The sequence below is a fragment of the Rhamphochromis longiceps genome, linkage group LG7 (genome assembly GCF_057381845.1).
Source record: "Rhamphochromis longiceps isolate RC_006_pf linkage group LG7, R_longiceps_female_GT1.1, whole genome shotgun sequence".
Taxonomy (NCBI): Eukaryota; Metazoa; Chordata; class Actinopteri; order Cichliformes; family Cichlidae; genus Rhamphochromis; species Rhamphochromis longiceps.
Window position 1 is genome coordinate 32,920,231 of NC_140563.1, and position 13,262 is coordinate 32,933,492.

Here is a 13,262-nt window from a genome sequence, read left to right on the forward strand (position 1 = left end):
CTTCAACCAGGATTACACTATGTCATAAAGGTCAGATCATTTGTAACTATTTTTTTTGAACATGACAGCAAACTGACAGGGTGGCTGTAGCTCAGGTGGTAGAGCAGGTCATCTACTGATTGGAAGGTTGGTGGTTCGATTCCTGGCTTCCCCTAGTCTGCATGCCAAATATCCTTGGGCAAGATACTAACCCGACATTGCTCTCCGATGCATTCATCGGAGTATGAATGTGTGTGAATGTCAGTTAGAAAGCACCTAGGAAAAATGTGCTTGGGTGAATGCACAAGTTGTGTAAAGTGCTTTGAGTGCTCAGAAGAGTAGAAAAGCGCTATATAAGAACCAGACCATTTACTCATTGTACTCAAGTGGTCTCCACAGTAACCATCGCAGTCCACTGAGCACCCTCGGGATGGTGTGAAATGGGAGATTTGCATTAGTGGTTGCTATGATGTTAATATGGAGCAAAATCTCTAAGGAATGTTTCAAGCAACTTCATCTATGCCATTGAGAATCATACTGCACAGCTAAGCTCAGGAGCCAAAATTTAATGCTTTAAATAGGATGCAGGGTATGCAAATTATCACATGATCAGGCTCCTCAGGTGCTTAGTTACCCTTAAGATGACTGTACTCAGAAACATGATGAGCAACCAGTGAGGAGTATAAAGGGCTCTATGTAAATCCCCATTTCGGCAAACCGCTGTTTGTCTGGATTTTGACTGAGATCATTTACACCTGAAACTCTGAGCAATGCAATTATGGATGATCTGCTGCTCTCTATTCAATGGTTTTCTTGTGACTTGCCAACTTTGCTGTTGTTCAGTTGTGAGCTGTATTGTGCAGACTGTGTGTTGTACTACCTCTGTGTTTGTGGTTGAGTTTCATGTATTTTAAAGGCCACGGGCCTTTGCAAATAAGCTAAGACTATAAATTCTGTGGTGTGTTTCTGGCACACGCTTATACTGATACACAATAAAACAACAAAATGAATCCACTTTCTTTCTTTCTTTCTCTTTTAAAACCTTATATTAAAAGCAAAATATTTCCATCCATATCAGTGGGCTGACAACTTCATTAACATTACCATGTAAGTCCACTTTTTCATTGATTATTAAATCTTATTTTCACTTCTCTCCTTTTAAACTTAACACCAGTTATTTCCACATGCTCACACAGACAAACAGGATTTAGGCTGGCTAAAGTTCATATTAAACCAGTTTGACACGATGTAGTGCTGCCCCCTTCTGGATTAAAGGGTCACTTAACCAAGCTGTATTTTTCCAGCACCACAGGCAATAGAGAAGGATAGGTACATTGTGTTCTCATTTCTCCATCACCCCGGTATTTATCACCAGGAGGAGATAAGCACAGCGTGAACATCAGTACAAAAAACACACAATGCATAGCAACAAGACGTGAATAAATCCTAATAATACAACAGACGATTCTGTCGGAGAGAAGAGGATGAAGTGCACAGCCATTTCTGAGCATCCAGTGCTGTTGTGCTTGTAACTATCCTCAGCAAAGCCAGAACCACACACACATACAAAAAGTTACTATGCTGTTGCAGTGGGTATCATTTTACAGTCACTCGTTATTGTTTTTTTTTGTTTGTTTGTTTGTTTGTTTTTGTCCCGTTTGGATCTATAGCCATCAGAATTGTTGTCTTAAGGCCAAGAAAGATGCCAAGCGGATTTATTTTACCAAGTGGATCATCATGGCCTTGCCATATTGGTCCATTTGATTGACCTTTATTATAATTATGAATTTATTTTATTTTCAGTTGCTACAAACGGGACAGACATGACTGTGGGATAGGACAGGGGGAAAGAATGAAAGAAAGAGAGGGAGAGAAAGAAAACCAAAGGGGAGAAGAGACGGTGAGAAGGGGGGGAAGAGAGAAAAACAAACAAACAAACAAACAAAAAAACACCTGGGTCACCTGTATGGAGAAAAAAAAACAGAAGAGAAAGCAAACAACAAAGAGCAACATAATAAGGAAAAAAAAACACCATCACAATAAACTAGCTAGCAGTAGATATCAATAGTTACTAAGTAATAAACGATATTGTGCAGCACGCAAGATAGACAGCGCACAATGTGCTTTGAGGCAGAGGCCAAGAAAGCTGTAGTCCGCGTCTGTGAATACCCATGTGTACACTTGTGTGCATACCTGTGTGGATCAGCATGCTTGCATTCCAAAGGTTTCTCCATGTAATGATCTGCTAGGGAGTGTGGGGGAGCCACAGCCCCGTCCTTTATGGTATCAAGCAGGTATGGAGGAGATCAAAACTCCAGACATCCAGAGGCCCCCAGAACACAAGAGACCAAGGAAGACCCACAGAGGGGCAGCTGCGCCACTGTCCCAGTAAGAGCTGAGGAGAGTCCCAGATGAGGGCTCATTCAGCAGCCGCGGAGCAGAAGCCAGGGGGAGTTGCAGTGACGCGCCCGTGAGCTCCGCCGGCAGCCAGCTGTGCCTGAGTGACCCCACCTCCGAAGTGGCCCGAGCGAACCCCAGGCTCCAGGCCCCGATAAGCGGCCGCCAAGGAGTGAGCCGGTGTGTAACTGGACGCCCACCCCCAGACACAAAGAACCACCAACGCACCGATGTCTGAGGGAGTCCGCCACTGGCAGGGAAAGTGGTGGTGGTGGTGGTGGTGGTGGTGGTGGGGGGGGGGGGAACAAATAATGTTGTAATGTTGTAACAAATAATATTTCTATTAAATAAGCTTTACTTTGCATTTTAATTAACGTGGGATTATTTTTTGTATTTAGAAATAATAGTACCAATTTTTTTTTCAACATTTGTGGCACTGGCGTGGCGCCCCCTGATGGACGGCGCCCATAGCATTTGCCTATACGGCCTATGGCACGGGCCGGGGCCCTGGCTGGACCCAGTAATAAAACAGTTTCTGACGTTCTGATCCATAGTCCATCGCAAGAATCGTTGCATCTCCGCCATTATGACATTTTCTGTTCCCAAATCAGAGCGAATCCTAGCAGGTGTTCCCATCCTCTTTTCAACTTCTGCTATGAAATAGCCAGCAATGACCTTGGGATCATTGTTTGTTGAATAGGCATGAAGCCAAATCATAACTCTTGATTAGGCCATCAATAGCTCCATTTATACAGATTCCAAAAGGCTTCAGTTTGTCATAGGAGTCAATATGCCACATAAAATTTGGTCCAGGATTTACATACGTGTTACATACATCGCATTAGGCGATTTCTGCGTCGTTGCTCAACACCGTAAGGGCCAAGATATTTCAGTAAATGTCTCACAGTACTCTGCGTGACAACATAACCTGCCTGAATGTGGTGTAGTTTGTATCCATGGAGCCTCCCGTGTTCCTCCAGTTGATCAATAAGAAATCCTGCCACCTCAATCGGACTCATTCTTTCTCCTGTACAGTCCCATGCGTTTTAGGTTTCTTCTAAGTGTCCGCATGCTTATCACAATACTGTCCAAACTGCCCAATAACAGCCAAATCTCCCCATGCCTCAATCCAAGCATAAAATAGAACTTAATTAATTCCAATAAACGAGCCATTTTCTCACACTCTGATCTGCACTGTCACCCACTTCACGATGTTTTACGGCAATATATCATGCTCGAACAATAAAAGATATGTTATAACGTGAAAACTTTTTTGTTCAAACAATGTAATTATCACGTTCGCACAATATAATATTTATATTGTATGAACGTGATAATTATGTATATTGTAATAACGTGATATTATGTTATTCAAACGTGAAAAGTATCTTGTTAGAACAATAAACTTTTCACGTTACAACGTGATACACTTGTATTTTTCTTTTGCCTGGGTGGCAGCTCTACGCTTCTGTACCTTCTTCATGCTCACATAAAGAGGAGGAACTTAGCGCTTCCTCGGCGTAAAAAGGCCTTTGTGCCTTTGTGTTAACCACGTACTGTTGCTTTAAGAGACCAACCCTCGCTGGATTACTTAAGCTAACTTTCAGATTTCCAGACAGTCAAACTTCTCCAGTTTTATATCATCCAGCAAGAAGACTTGTGAGTTTGACCTGCTTATTATCCTCGCAGAATAAAGGAATAAAGCTTTCCTGTGTTCTTCCAACCGACATCGAGTGTTTGAAATGAGTTGGATTATTGAGGCGACAACGAGCTAAATTCCGGAAATGGCGCAGCAAGAAAACCAGGTAAACCGAGACAAACTCTGCTGCTCGATCTGTTTGGATCTCCTGAAGGATCCGGTGACTATTCCCTGTGGACACAGCTACTGTATGAAGTGTGTTAAAAGCTACTGGGATGAAGAGGATCAGAAGGAAACCCACAGCTGTCCTCAGTGCAGACAGACCTTCACACCGAGGCCTGCTCTGGTGAGAAACACCGTGATAGCAGATTTAGTGGAGGAAACAAAGAAGACTGGACTCCAAGCTGCTAAAGCTGATCTCTGTCATGCTGAACATGAAGATGTGAGCTGTGATTTCTGCACTGAGACAAAGCTGAAAGCTGTCAAGTCCTGTCTGCAGTGTCTGGTCTCTTACTGTGAGCAGCACCTCCAGCCTCACTATGAAGTAGCAGCATTAAAGAAACACAAGCTGGTGGACCCCTCCCAGAAGCTCCAGGAGATCATGTGCCCTCGCCACAATGAGGTGATGAAGATCTTCTGCCGCACTGATCAGCAGTGTATCTGCATTCTTTGCACAATGGATGAACATAAAGGCCACGACACAGTTTCAACTGCAGCAGAAATGAGCGAGAAGCAGAGAGAGCTCAAAGAGAGAGAGATGGACATCGAGAGGAAAATTAAAGAGAAAGAGAAAAGCTTGAAGGTCCTGCAGCAGGAGATCTCTGAGCTGAGGAGGAGAAAAGCTGAGCTGGAGCAGCTCTCTCACACAGAGGACCCCACCCAGTTTCTACACAACTACACCTTGCTGTCACGTCTCAGTGAAGCTCCAGACTCAGCCAGCATCAATATTCATCCTGAGAGCTACACCGAGGATGTGGCAGCAGCTGTGTCAGAGACCAGAGAGAAACTGCAGGACAATGTTGAATGGACCATAACTGCTGTTGAAGAAACTAAGGGGGATGTTTCAAACTTTGAGTCAGAGCCCAAGACCAGAGCTGAATTCCTAAAATATAAATGTGAAATCACATTTAACCCAAACACAGCACACCAGCGTGTTGTGCTTGGGCCTGGCTTAAAAGCAAAATATAGTCATACTCAGACAATCAGGCGCTATGATCACGCCGACAGATTCACTGACTGGCCTCAGGTGTTGAGCAGAGAGAGTTTCACAGGACCTTCTTACTGGGAGGTGGAGTGGAGCGGGGACGATGTCTTTATAGCATTAGCTGGAAAAAACATAAGCAGATCAGGAAGAGAGAGTCTTTTTGGAAACAATAACAGTTCATGGGCATTGGAGTGTTTCAGTGGTGGTTATGAATTTAGAAAAGGCAACAGCAGCACTTTCATTAAAGGTCCACAGTCCTCGAGAATTGGAGTGTTCCTGAATCATTTTAAAAAGAGTTCATATAAGTACGCTTATCTGTCCTTCTACAGCGTCTCTGAAAGCACTCAAACCATGACTCTCCTCCACAGAGTCGCTACCGGTAACATTTGCTCATCCCTTGGGCTCGGTGTATACGGTGGTAGCGCTGAAATCTGTGAGCTTTTATGTTAAAACGATAAAATTCAAAAAATCATTATCTTATGCAACAAAAAGTAAAGAAGCTTCATAAACAAGATACTCACTTATTTGAAGGTAAAATGTCTTTGTTTTATACATTTTCATGTTCTAAGTTGTAAGTAGTAAAAACTGGCAAGTTCAATCTTAGAAAATAGCACATTTTGTACAATAAAGCTTCATTTCTCTAAACATACTAAAGCATATTTTTAAATCTTTTCTGATTTGTGACAGACTTCTGATAATTGAAGATGATCACAAAATTCCTGGATATTTTTGTTTGCATTTCATTTCAATATTCAATTCATTTCTATATTGTATGTGTAACAGATTTGATTGTAAAACATCTCAAAAATAAAACTTAATGTCATGTGATGCCAAAACAGCTTCCTGTCTGCTGATGTTGTTTAGTGTGGATTATGTTTTGGGGGGAATATTTCATCCATGGAGCGTGAGGTAAATTGTTTCAAAGCAGTATTTTAGTTTAAATAACTTTTATTTGATTGTCTCGTGAAACTATTCATGCTCTATTTTCAGTGAGCGTGAATAGTTTCCTGTTCTTAGCTGACAGCATCATTCTCTGTAAATCCTGGAGATGGTTGTGTTTAAAGTCCCACGAGATCCCATCAGTTTATCTGGCACTAGTGGTGGATTTTGCTGTGATAAACTGACATTTGGACCAGTCTTCTACTAAATATTGCAGTGTGGAGGCTTCCTATTACATTTCTTCATAGGTTAGTCTACAGCAGGAAATATTAAAGCTAACAGTGTGTTCACGCTAACCTTGTGTTTGGTTGATTTTACTGACAGGTCAGCAGAAGGATGACACGATTGATTTGAGGGACTAAGAACCTTCTACAAATCCTGACCTCTCTGTCCTGCCTTAGACCACATCTTACAATGATGTGTAATGTAATATAATGTAATAACTGTAGGAGCCATTCTTGGGTTAATACCTTATGTGGTCACTAGAGGTCACCTTTTTCTGTTTTGATTATGTAATGTAAAGGTATTTAAGGTAGACGCACGTAATCGGCGTCAGGTGTGTCATTGAGAAGGCAAACAGTTTGTGACCGTTGCGCTGTTATGCTAAGTCGATACGGAATAAAGACCAAAAAGGACAAGATACATACTGCTGGATTTATTGGACTGAACTTAATTCATACATACCAGTGACATCGCGTCACCCCCGTTAACGACCACCTCAGTGGCTTAAAGCGTAGGCTTAGCCTCTACACTAGAGTCACAAACTGCTTTTCTTTGGGGAAAAGTTTGTGCCAACTTCGCCGCGGTGTTTTGGAGACTCGGCGCAAACAGGACAATTAAAGTCTGAGTGATCGATTGCCGCGGAGAGCTGAATGCCGTTTGGAAAAGTTACCGTGGAGGTTTCACGAGGAGCGGACAGCCGGACTAGCGGTCTGTCAGCTGACGACGTGGAATGCTTGGCGATTGTTCCGTGGATGTTGGAGAGGACTTAGAATTCTTCATCGGAATCAGTACGGCGCCCAACGCAAGGTATGAGTAGCGCTACTAATAAATGGCCATTGATAAAAGTGTGCACACTTATTTAAGAAGACGTAATTCCAATGCATTGGTGGTCAACCCAAATAAAACTGATTTATAAACAAACTTTCGCATGTGCGCATAAACCCTTGATAAATATTTGAGTTTTGGAACATTTGAACTATGGACACAAATAAAGCTGCTGACAGGCCCCCGGAGCCTGCTGCAGAATCAGCTGTGCAAGGTAGCAACGCCAGCAAGGCTGAGACGCATCCAGAAAAGGAAAAACGAGTGGTGAAATTGACTGCTAAGGCACTTGCAGAGAGACTAGACAGACTGCAACGTGATAGAAAGGCTAAATTAAATAAAGCTAATAATTTAAAAGAGTATAAGGGTCTCAATGGAAAAAAATGAAACTTCTATGATTCAAGCATCATTCAATGATTTTGTTGGTTTGTGTAATGAAGCAAAAACAATTCATGGTTCATTGATGTGTTTGTTACCAGATGATGAAAAAGAAAAGCATGAAACATGGTTTAAAGCAAAAATAATGCATTATGATGAGTTTACTTATGAAGTGAAAGAATGGTTATCAGGTTGCGAACATTTACATTTAAAGGGTGATCATGGTGTTGATGATGGTGTTAAGCCAGAGGACAGTGTTTCAAATGTTGTTGGTAAATCTTCAGTCACTAAAGGCTCATCTAGTGGTAAGGTGAGCACAACTTCTTCTGCCAAAATCAAAGCAAAAGCAGAAAAGGCAGCATTACTCGCTTGTATGGCAGTCCTAAAAGAGAAGCATGCTTTGGAGGAGGAAGAGCTAAAGCTAAGGAGGAAACGTGAACAACTTGAGCTTGAAGCGTTGCTTTCTGCCTCTTCTGCAAAGTTAGCTGTTCTCCAAGCTGCTGAAGTTCAAAGTATATCTAACATATCGTCCAATGCTATGAATTCATATTATGAAAGGGAAATCAAGAAAACAGCTGCTTCAGCCACAGTCAAGCCTAGTACACCAGTCAATGAAGATAAACCTGCAGTGCAAATAGTACAGACAGAAAGCAACATATCTGCAATGATCCTGCCAGGAACGGAAATTGAAAGTGAGCCACAAGCTCAAACGGTCATCACAATGCAATTTCACAATGTGGATCCTCCATCGCCCAGGTCAATTCCTACAGCGGCAGAAGGACGGTCGGAGGACATTTGTACCATTTTACAAAGACAAAATGAAATAACTGCAACCCTTGTTCAGCATCAGCGTGCATTGTCATTACCATCCAGGAAAATACCTGTATTCGATGGTGATCCTCTTCAGTACATCTCTTTCATTAATGCGTTTGAACAAGGAGTGGAAGAAAAGGCCAATAAGAGGGACTGCTTGTATTATTTGGAGCAGTTTACAACAGGACAGCCGAGAGAGCTGGTACGCAGTTGTCAACATATGGCTGCAGGACAAGGCTATATACAAGCAAAGCAACTGCTCAAAGAACACTTCATTCATTCATTTATTTGTTCATTTTCAGGCACAACAAATACCTATATTGAACATAAAATACACAAAACAAAAAAACAAAAATTGCCTGAAAAAGGAGTGAGACGAAGAAAACTTATTAAATCCCACCCCTATACTCACTCATCAACAACAACAAAAAAAACAATAAACTTCCCGCAGCTACGCCCATCATTGCATACAGACCCATCAACAGCCCCGGGCACATACAAGCATCTAAACGGCAGCTCGCAACCAACAATTAAAGCCTTCATAACTGAATACAGAATATATAAATTATAAATTGCATTACCACAGGTAACAGGCAGTAATAACTACAAGTAACAAACACACATACATATACATACATACATACGCACACTTTTTTATTTTATTTTTTTTGGAATCCATACCAGCAATGGTAAGAGAACAGACATTACAGAGCACACTAAAACCATCATTGAGTATACTGTGACCAGACCAACTGTTTGTAGAGGAATTTAAATCTATGAATATTTTTGCATTGTTTCAATTGTAAACTCAGACTGTTCCAGATTTTCACACCACATACACACACACAAAAACCTTTACGGGTTGTTCGAGTTCTAGGTAATTTGAATTCTCCAAAGCCTCTCACATTATAAACCTTTTCTCGAATTTCAAATCTAGTTTGTAAATTTGCCGGTAAAAGTTTAGTAAAAGCTTTATAAAAAATTATGGATGTATTGTAATTAACCAGATCCTGGAATTTAATTAACTTTGCCTGAAGAAAGAGTTTGTGAGTATGATCTAGATAACCAGCTTCGGAAATGAATATAAAATTGCAACTGCTTACATTGACAAGGCATTATATTGGCCTGCAATTAAAAATGAAGATGTGAAATCATTGCAAGCATATTCCCTTTTCTTATGTGGGAGTTGTAATGTCATGGAAACATTGCAACATATGCAGGAACTGGACATGCCAGTGAACATGAAAATCATTTTGTGCAAGTTGCCATATAAAATGAGAGAGAAATGGAGAGCGTTTGCATATGATATATTGGAAACCTCTAAACACAGAGCTCGGTTTGAAGATTTGGTTGCATTTATTGAAAAGCAGGTGAAAATTCTTTCAGATCCTTTGTTTGGGGACATTCAGAATGTAACGTCAACAATCCCTGTCTCAAAGGTTGACAACAGACTGAAGTCACAACCAAGCAAACAAATTAAAGGGAACAGCTTTGCTGCTACAGCCACACCCATGAACATGAATAAAACCTACAGCACGGAAAGGCTGATTACTACAACAAGCCATGACTTTACAGTAAAGCCATCTTGTGTCTGCTCTACTCAACGACACACACTGGAGGAGTGTCAACAGTTTCAGAAGCACAGAGACAAAATGCTTTTTCTAAAGGAGAAAGGGCTGTGTTTTGGTTGCTTAGGTGCTGGGCACATAAGCAAGGACTGTGCTAAGCGTTTGATATGTAGAACGTGTGGTAAAGGTCATCCCACTGTCCTCCATATTGATAACCCTGAATGCTATGGAGAGCCCTCCTCTTCAAAGAATGTAAAAACTTGTGGTCATACAGGGGCCGGAAGAGAAAGCGGTTTGCTTTCCATTCTGCCAATTCAAATAAAGTCTGTTAAAGGTAGTCATGTCATACAGACATATGCTTTTTTTTTTTTTTTTTTTTTTTTTTTTTAGATCCTGGCAGTTCAGCTAGCTTCTGTTCAGAGCACCTCATGCAAAAGCTAAATCTTGTGGGCAAAAGAACTCACTTCCTGTTACAAACGATGGGTCAAGAAAAGGTAGTCTCTGCCCACTCACTTACTGGTCTTGAAGTTTCTGGTTTAGGCAGCAATGCCTTCTATGAACTTCCAGAAATTCTAACACAGGAAAGGATGCCTGTCACCACGGATAACTTTGTAAAGGAAGAAGATCTGATCAGGTGGCCATATCTGTCAAAGGTTCAAATTCCCCACATAATGGCTAATGTTGACCTGTTGATTGGATGCAACACTCCCAAGTTATTGGAACCATGGGAGGTCATTCATAGCCAGGGGAATGGCCCATATGCTATAAGAACAGCATTGGGCTGGGTCATAAATGGGCCCATGGAAGATGGTAAAAGCAACTTGGACAGCGAGCACCCACCAACAGTTGTAAATAGGATATCTGTTTGTAAGCTGGAGGAGATGTTGAAAAGTCAATATAACTATGACTTTAATGAAAGGGTTACAGAGGAAAAGGGTTTGTCAAGGGAGGACCTTAAGTTCATGAAGATCATGGAAAAATCTGCAACAATGGAAGATGGACACTACTGTTTGAAGTTACCTTTTAAAAAGGATAACATAAAGATGCCAAACAATTTCTCCATAGTTAAACAAAGATTGCAAAGTCTACAACGAAAACTTCTCAACAATGAACAGTTGCATAAAGAATATAAAAACTTTATGGATGAGATAATAAGTAATGGATATGCAGAGCAAATACCTTCACAGCAGCTGTCTTGCGAAAATGGAAAGAAGTGGTACATTCCTCATCACGCAGTTTACCATCCCAGAAAACGATCTATAAGAATTGTATTTGACTGTGGGGCATCATTCCAGGGGACATCATTAAACAAGCAGCTCTTACAAGGTCCTAATCTCACAAGCGCATTGCTTGGGGTTTTGCTTGGATTTCGACAGGATCTAGTCGCATTTATGGGTGACATAAAGGCAATGTTTTATCAAGTTAAAGTTGCCAAAGAGGACAGAGACTTTCTGCGTTTTTTATGGTGGCCAGATGGAGATCTGAGCAAGGACATAATTGAGTTTCGCATGACTGTTCATCTGTTTGGTGCAGTATCTTCCCCGAGCTGCGCCAGTTTCGCTTTGAGAAAAACGGCTGAGGACAATAAAACTGAATTCCTAGACAAGGTATGTGAAATGCTGAAAGAGAACTTCTATGTGGACGACTGTTTAAAGAGTGTGGCCTCCACCTCAGATGCTGTCGATTTGGTCAAAGATCTTTCAGCACTCTGTCAAAGGGGAGGATTTACACTGACCAAGTGGGTCAGTAACAATCGCACCCTGTTGCAAAGTATCTCTGAGGAGCAAAGGGCTAAAGACTTGAAAGAATTAAATCTTGACAGAGACAAACTTCCGGTAGAAAGAGCTCTGGGCTTGCAGTGGTGTGTGGAAACTGATACATTCAACTTCAAAATGGATATCCCTCAAAAATCCTGTACTAGGCGTGGAATGTTATCAATATCAAGTTCCATTTACGATCGATTGGGGTTTCTTGCACCAGTCCTGCTGCCTGCCAAAGGAGTGCAGCAGGAGCTTTGCAAAAGGAAACTGGGATGGGATGAACCAATACCCCAAACCATGTTGCAAAAGTGGAAAAGTTGGCTCAGTGATTTGCAAATGCTTTCCCATTTCAAGGTTAAAAGTGTGTTACTTATGTTTATTTATGTGAATGTATAGGTCTAAAGTAGACTGTATTAGTGGCTCCTTATTTTCTTTGTGATTAGAATTGCCATGTCTGATAGCCATTTCAATTAGGGGCCGGGGTGTAGGAGCCATTCTTGGGTTAATACCTTATGTGGTCACTAGAGGTCACCTTTTTCTGTTTTGATTATGTAATGTAAAGGTATTTAAGGTAGACGCACGTAATCGGCGTCAGGTGTGTCATTGAGAAGGCAAACAGTTTGTGACCGTTGCGCTGTTATGCTAAGTCGATACGGAATAAAGACCAAAAAGGACAAGATACATACTGCTGGATTTATTGGACTGAACTTAATTCATGCATACCAGTGACATCGCGTCACCCCCGTTAACGACCACCTCAGTGGCTTCAAGCGTAGGCTTAGCCTCTACAATAGAATATAATGAACTATATAACTATAACTGAAACAACCCAAATATAAATGAATAAATAACAGGACATGATAAAGAAGAAAAAATACACAAAATAAGATGATCTTTAATAAAATGATGATTAAAAAAGGCATGTAGGATTTGACTGGCTTGCTCACATTTAAATATTACACAACTAAGCCCAACAGTATGCTCTCAATGTTACACATCCCCACAAACCTGCAGTAAAGGACAATTTGCTCACACAACATGAATGATAAATAATCTTTGTAGCTTCTAAAGACATAAAAAGTCTGTCTGATACCAGCTGAGTGACAAAGACAAAGTCAACACAGGAATGGAGTACCAAAAACCAGAGGTGTGGACTCGAGTCACATGACTTGGACTCGAGTCAGACTCGAGTCATTAATTTTATGACTTTAGACTTGACTTGAAAAAATGTTCTAAGACTTGTGACTTGACTTGGACTTTTAGACCAATGACTTGGGACTTGAATTGGACTTGAACCGGTTTACTTGAAAAGACTTGATATTTTACCCCAAATATAAAATTTAACATGCATATTATATAGAGATTGAAAATGTGACGTCATTCAGGGGTAAACCGCAAAGGATTCTGGGAACTCGTGGCAAGCGGTACTAGCGCACGCAGGCTTTCAATTAAAATCAGTTATACAGCGATAAAAAGAAACACAAAAATGTCAAGAAGCTGTTGTATTATTAACTGCAATAGCCGGTCGCATGACAGCCACG

General features: G+C 41.1%; 1 protein-coding gene across 1 annotated transcript; it reads left to right on the forward strand.

Annotated features, from left to right (window-relative positions):
* The first annotated feature begins 3,893 nt into the window (after positions 1-3,893).
* On the forward strand, positions 3,894-6,047 carry LOC146665681 (tripartite motif-containing protein 16-like). The gene has a single exon (XM_085413404.1). It carries the CDS (start codon positions 4,161-4,163, stop codon positions 5,667-5,669), a length of 1,509 nt encoding a protein of 502 aa, XP_085269530.1. The 5' UTR covers positions 3,894-4,160; the 3' UTR covers positions 5,670-6,047.
* The last annotated feature ends 7,215 nt before the right edge of the window (positions 6,048-13,262 follow it).

Coding starts and splice junctions, on each gene's coding strand:
- LOC146665681 (XM_085413404.1), top strand. CDS start 4,161: ATGGCGCAGCAAGAAAACCAGGTAAACCGAGACAAACTCTGCTGCTCG.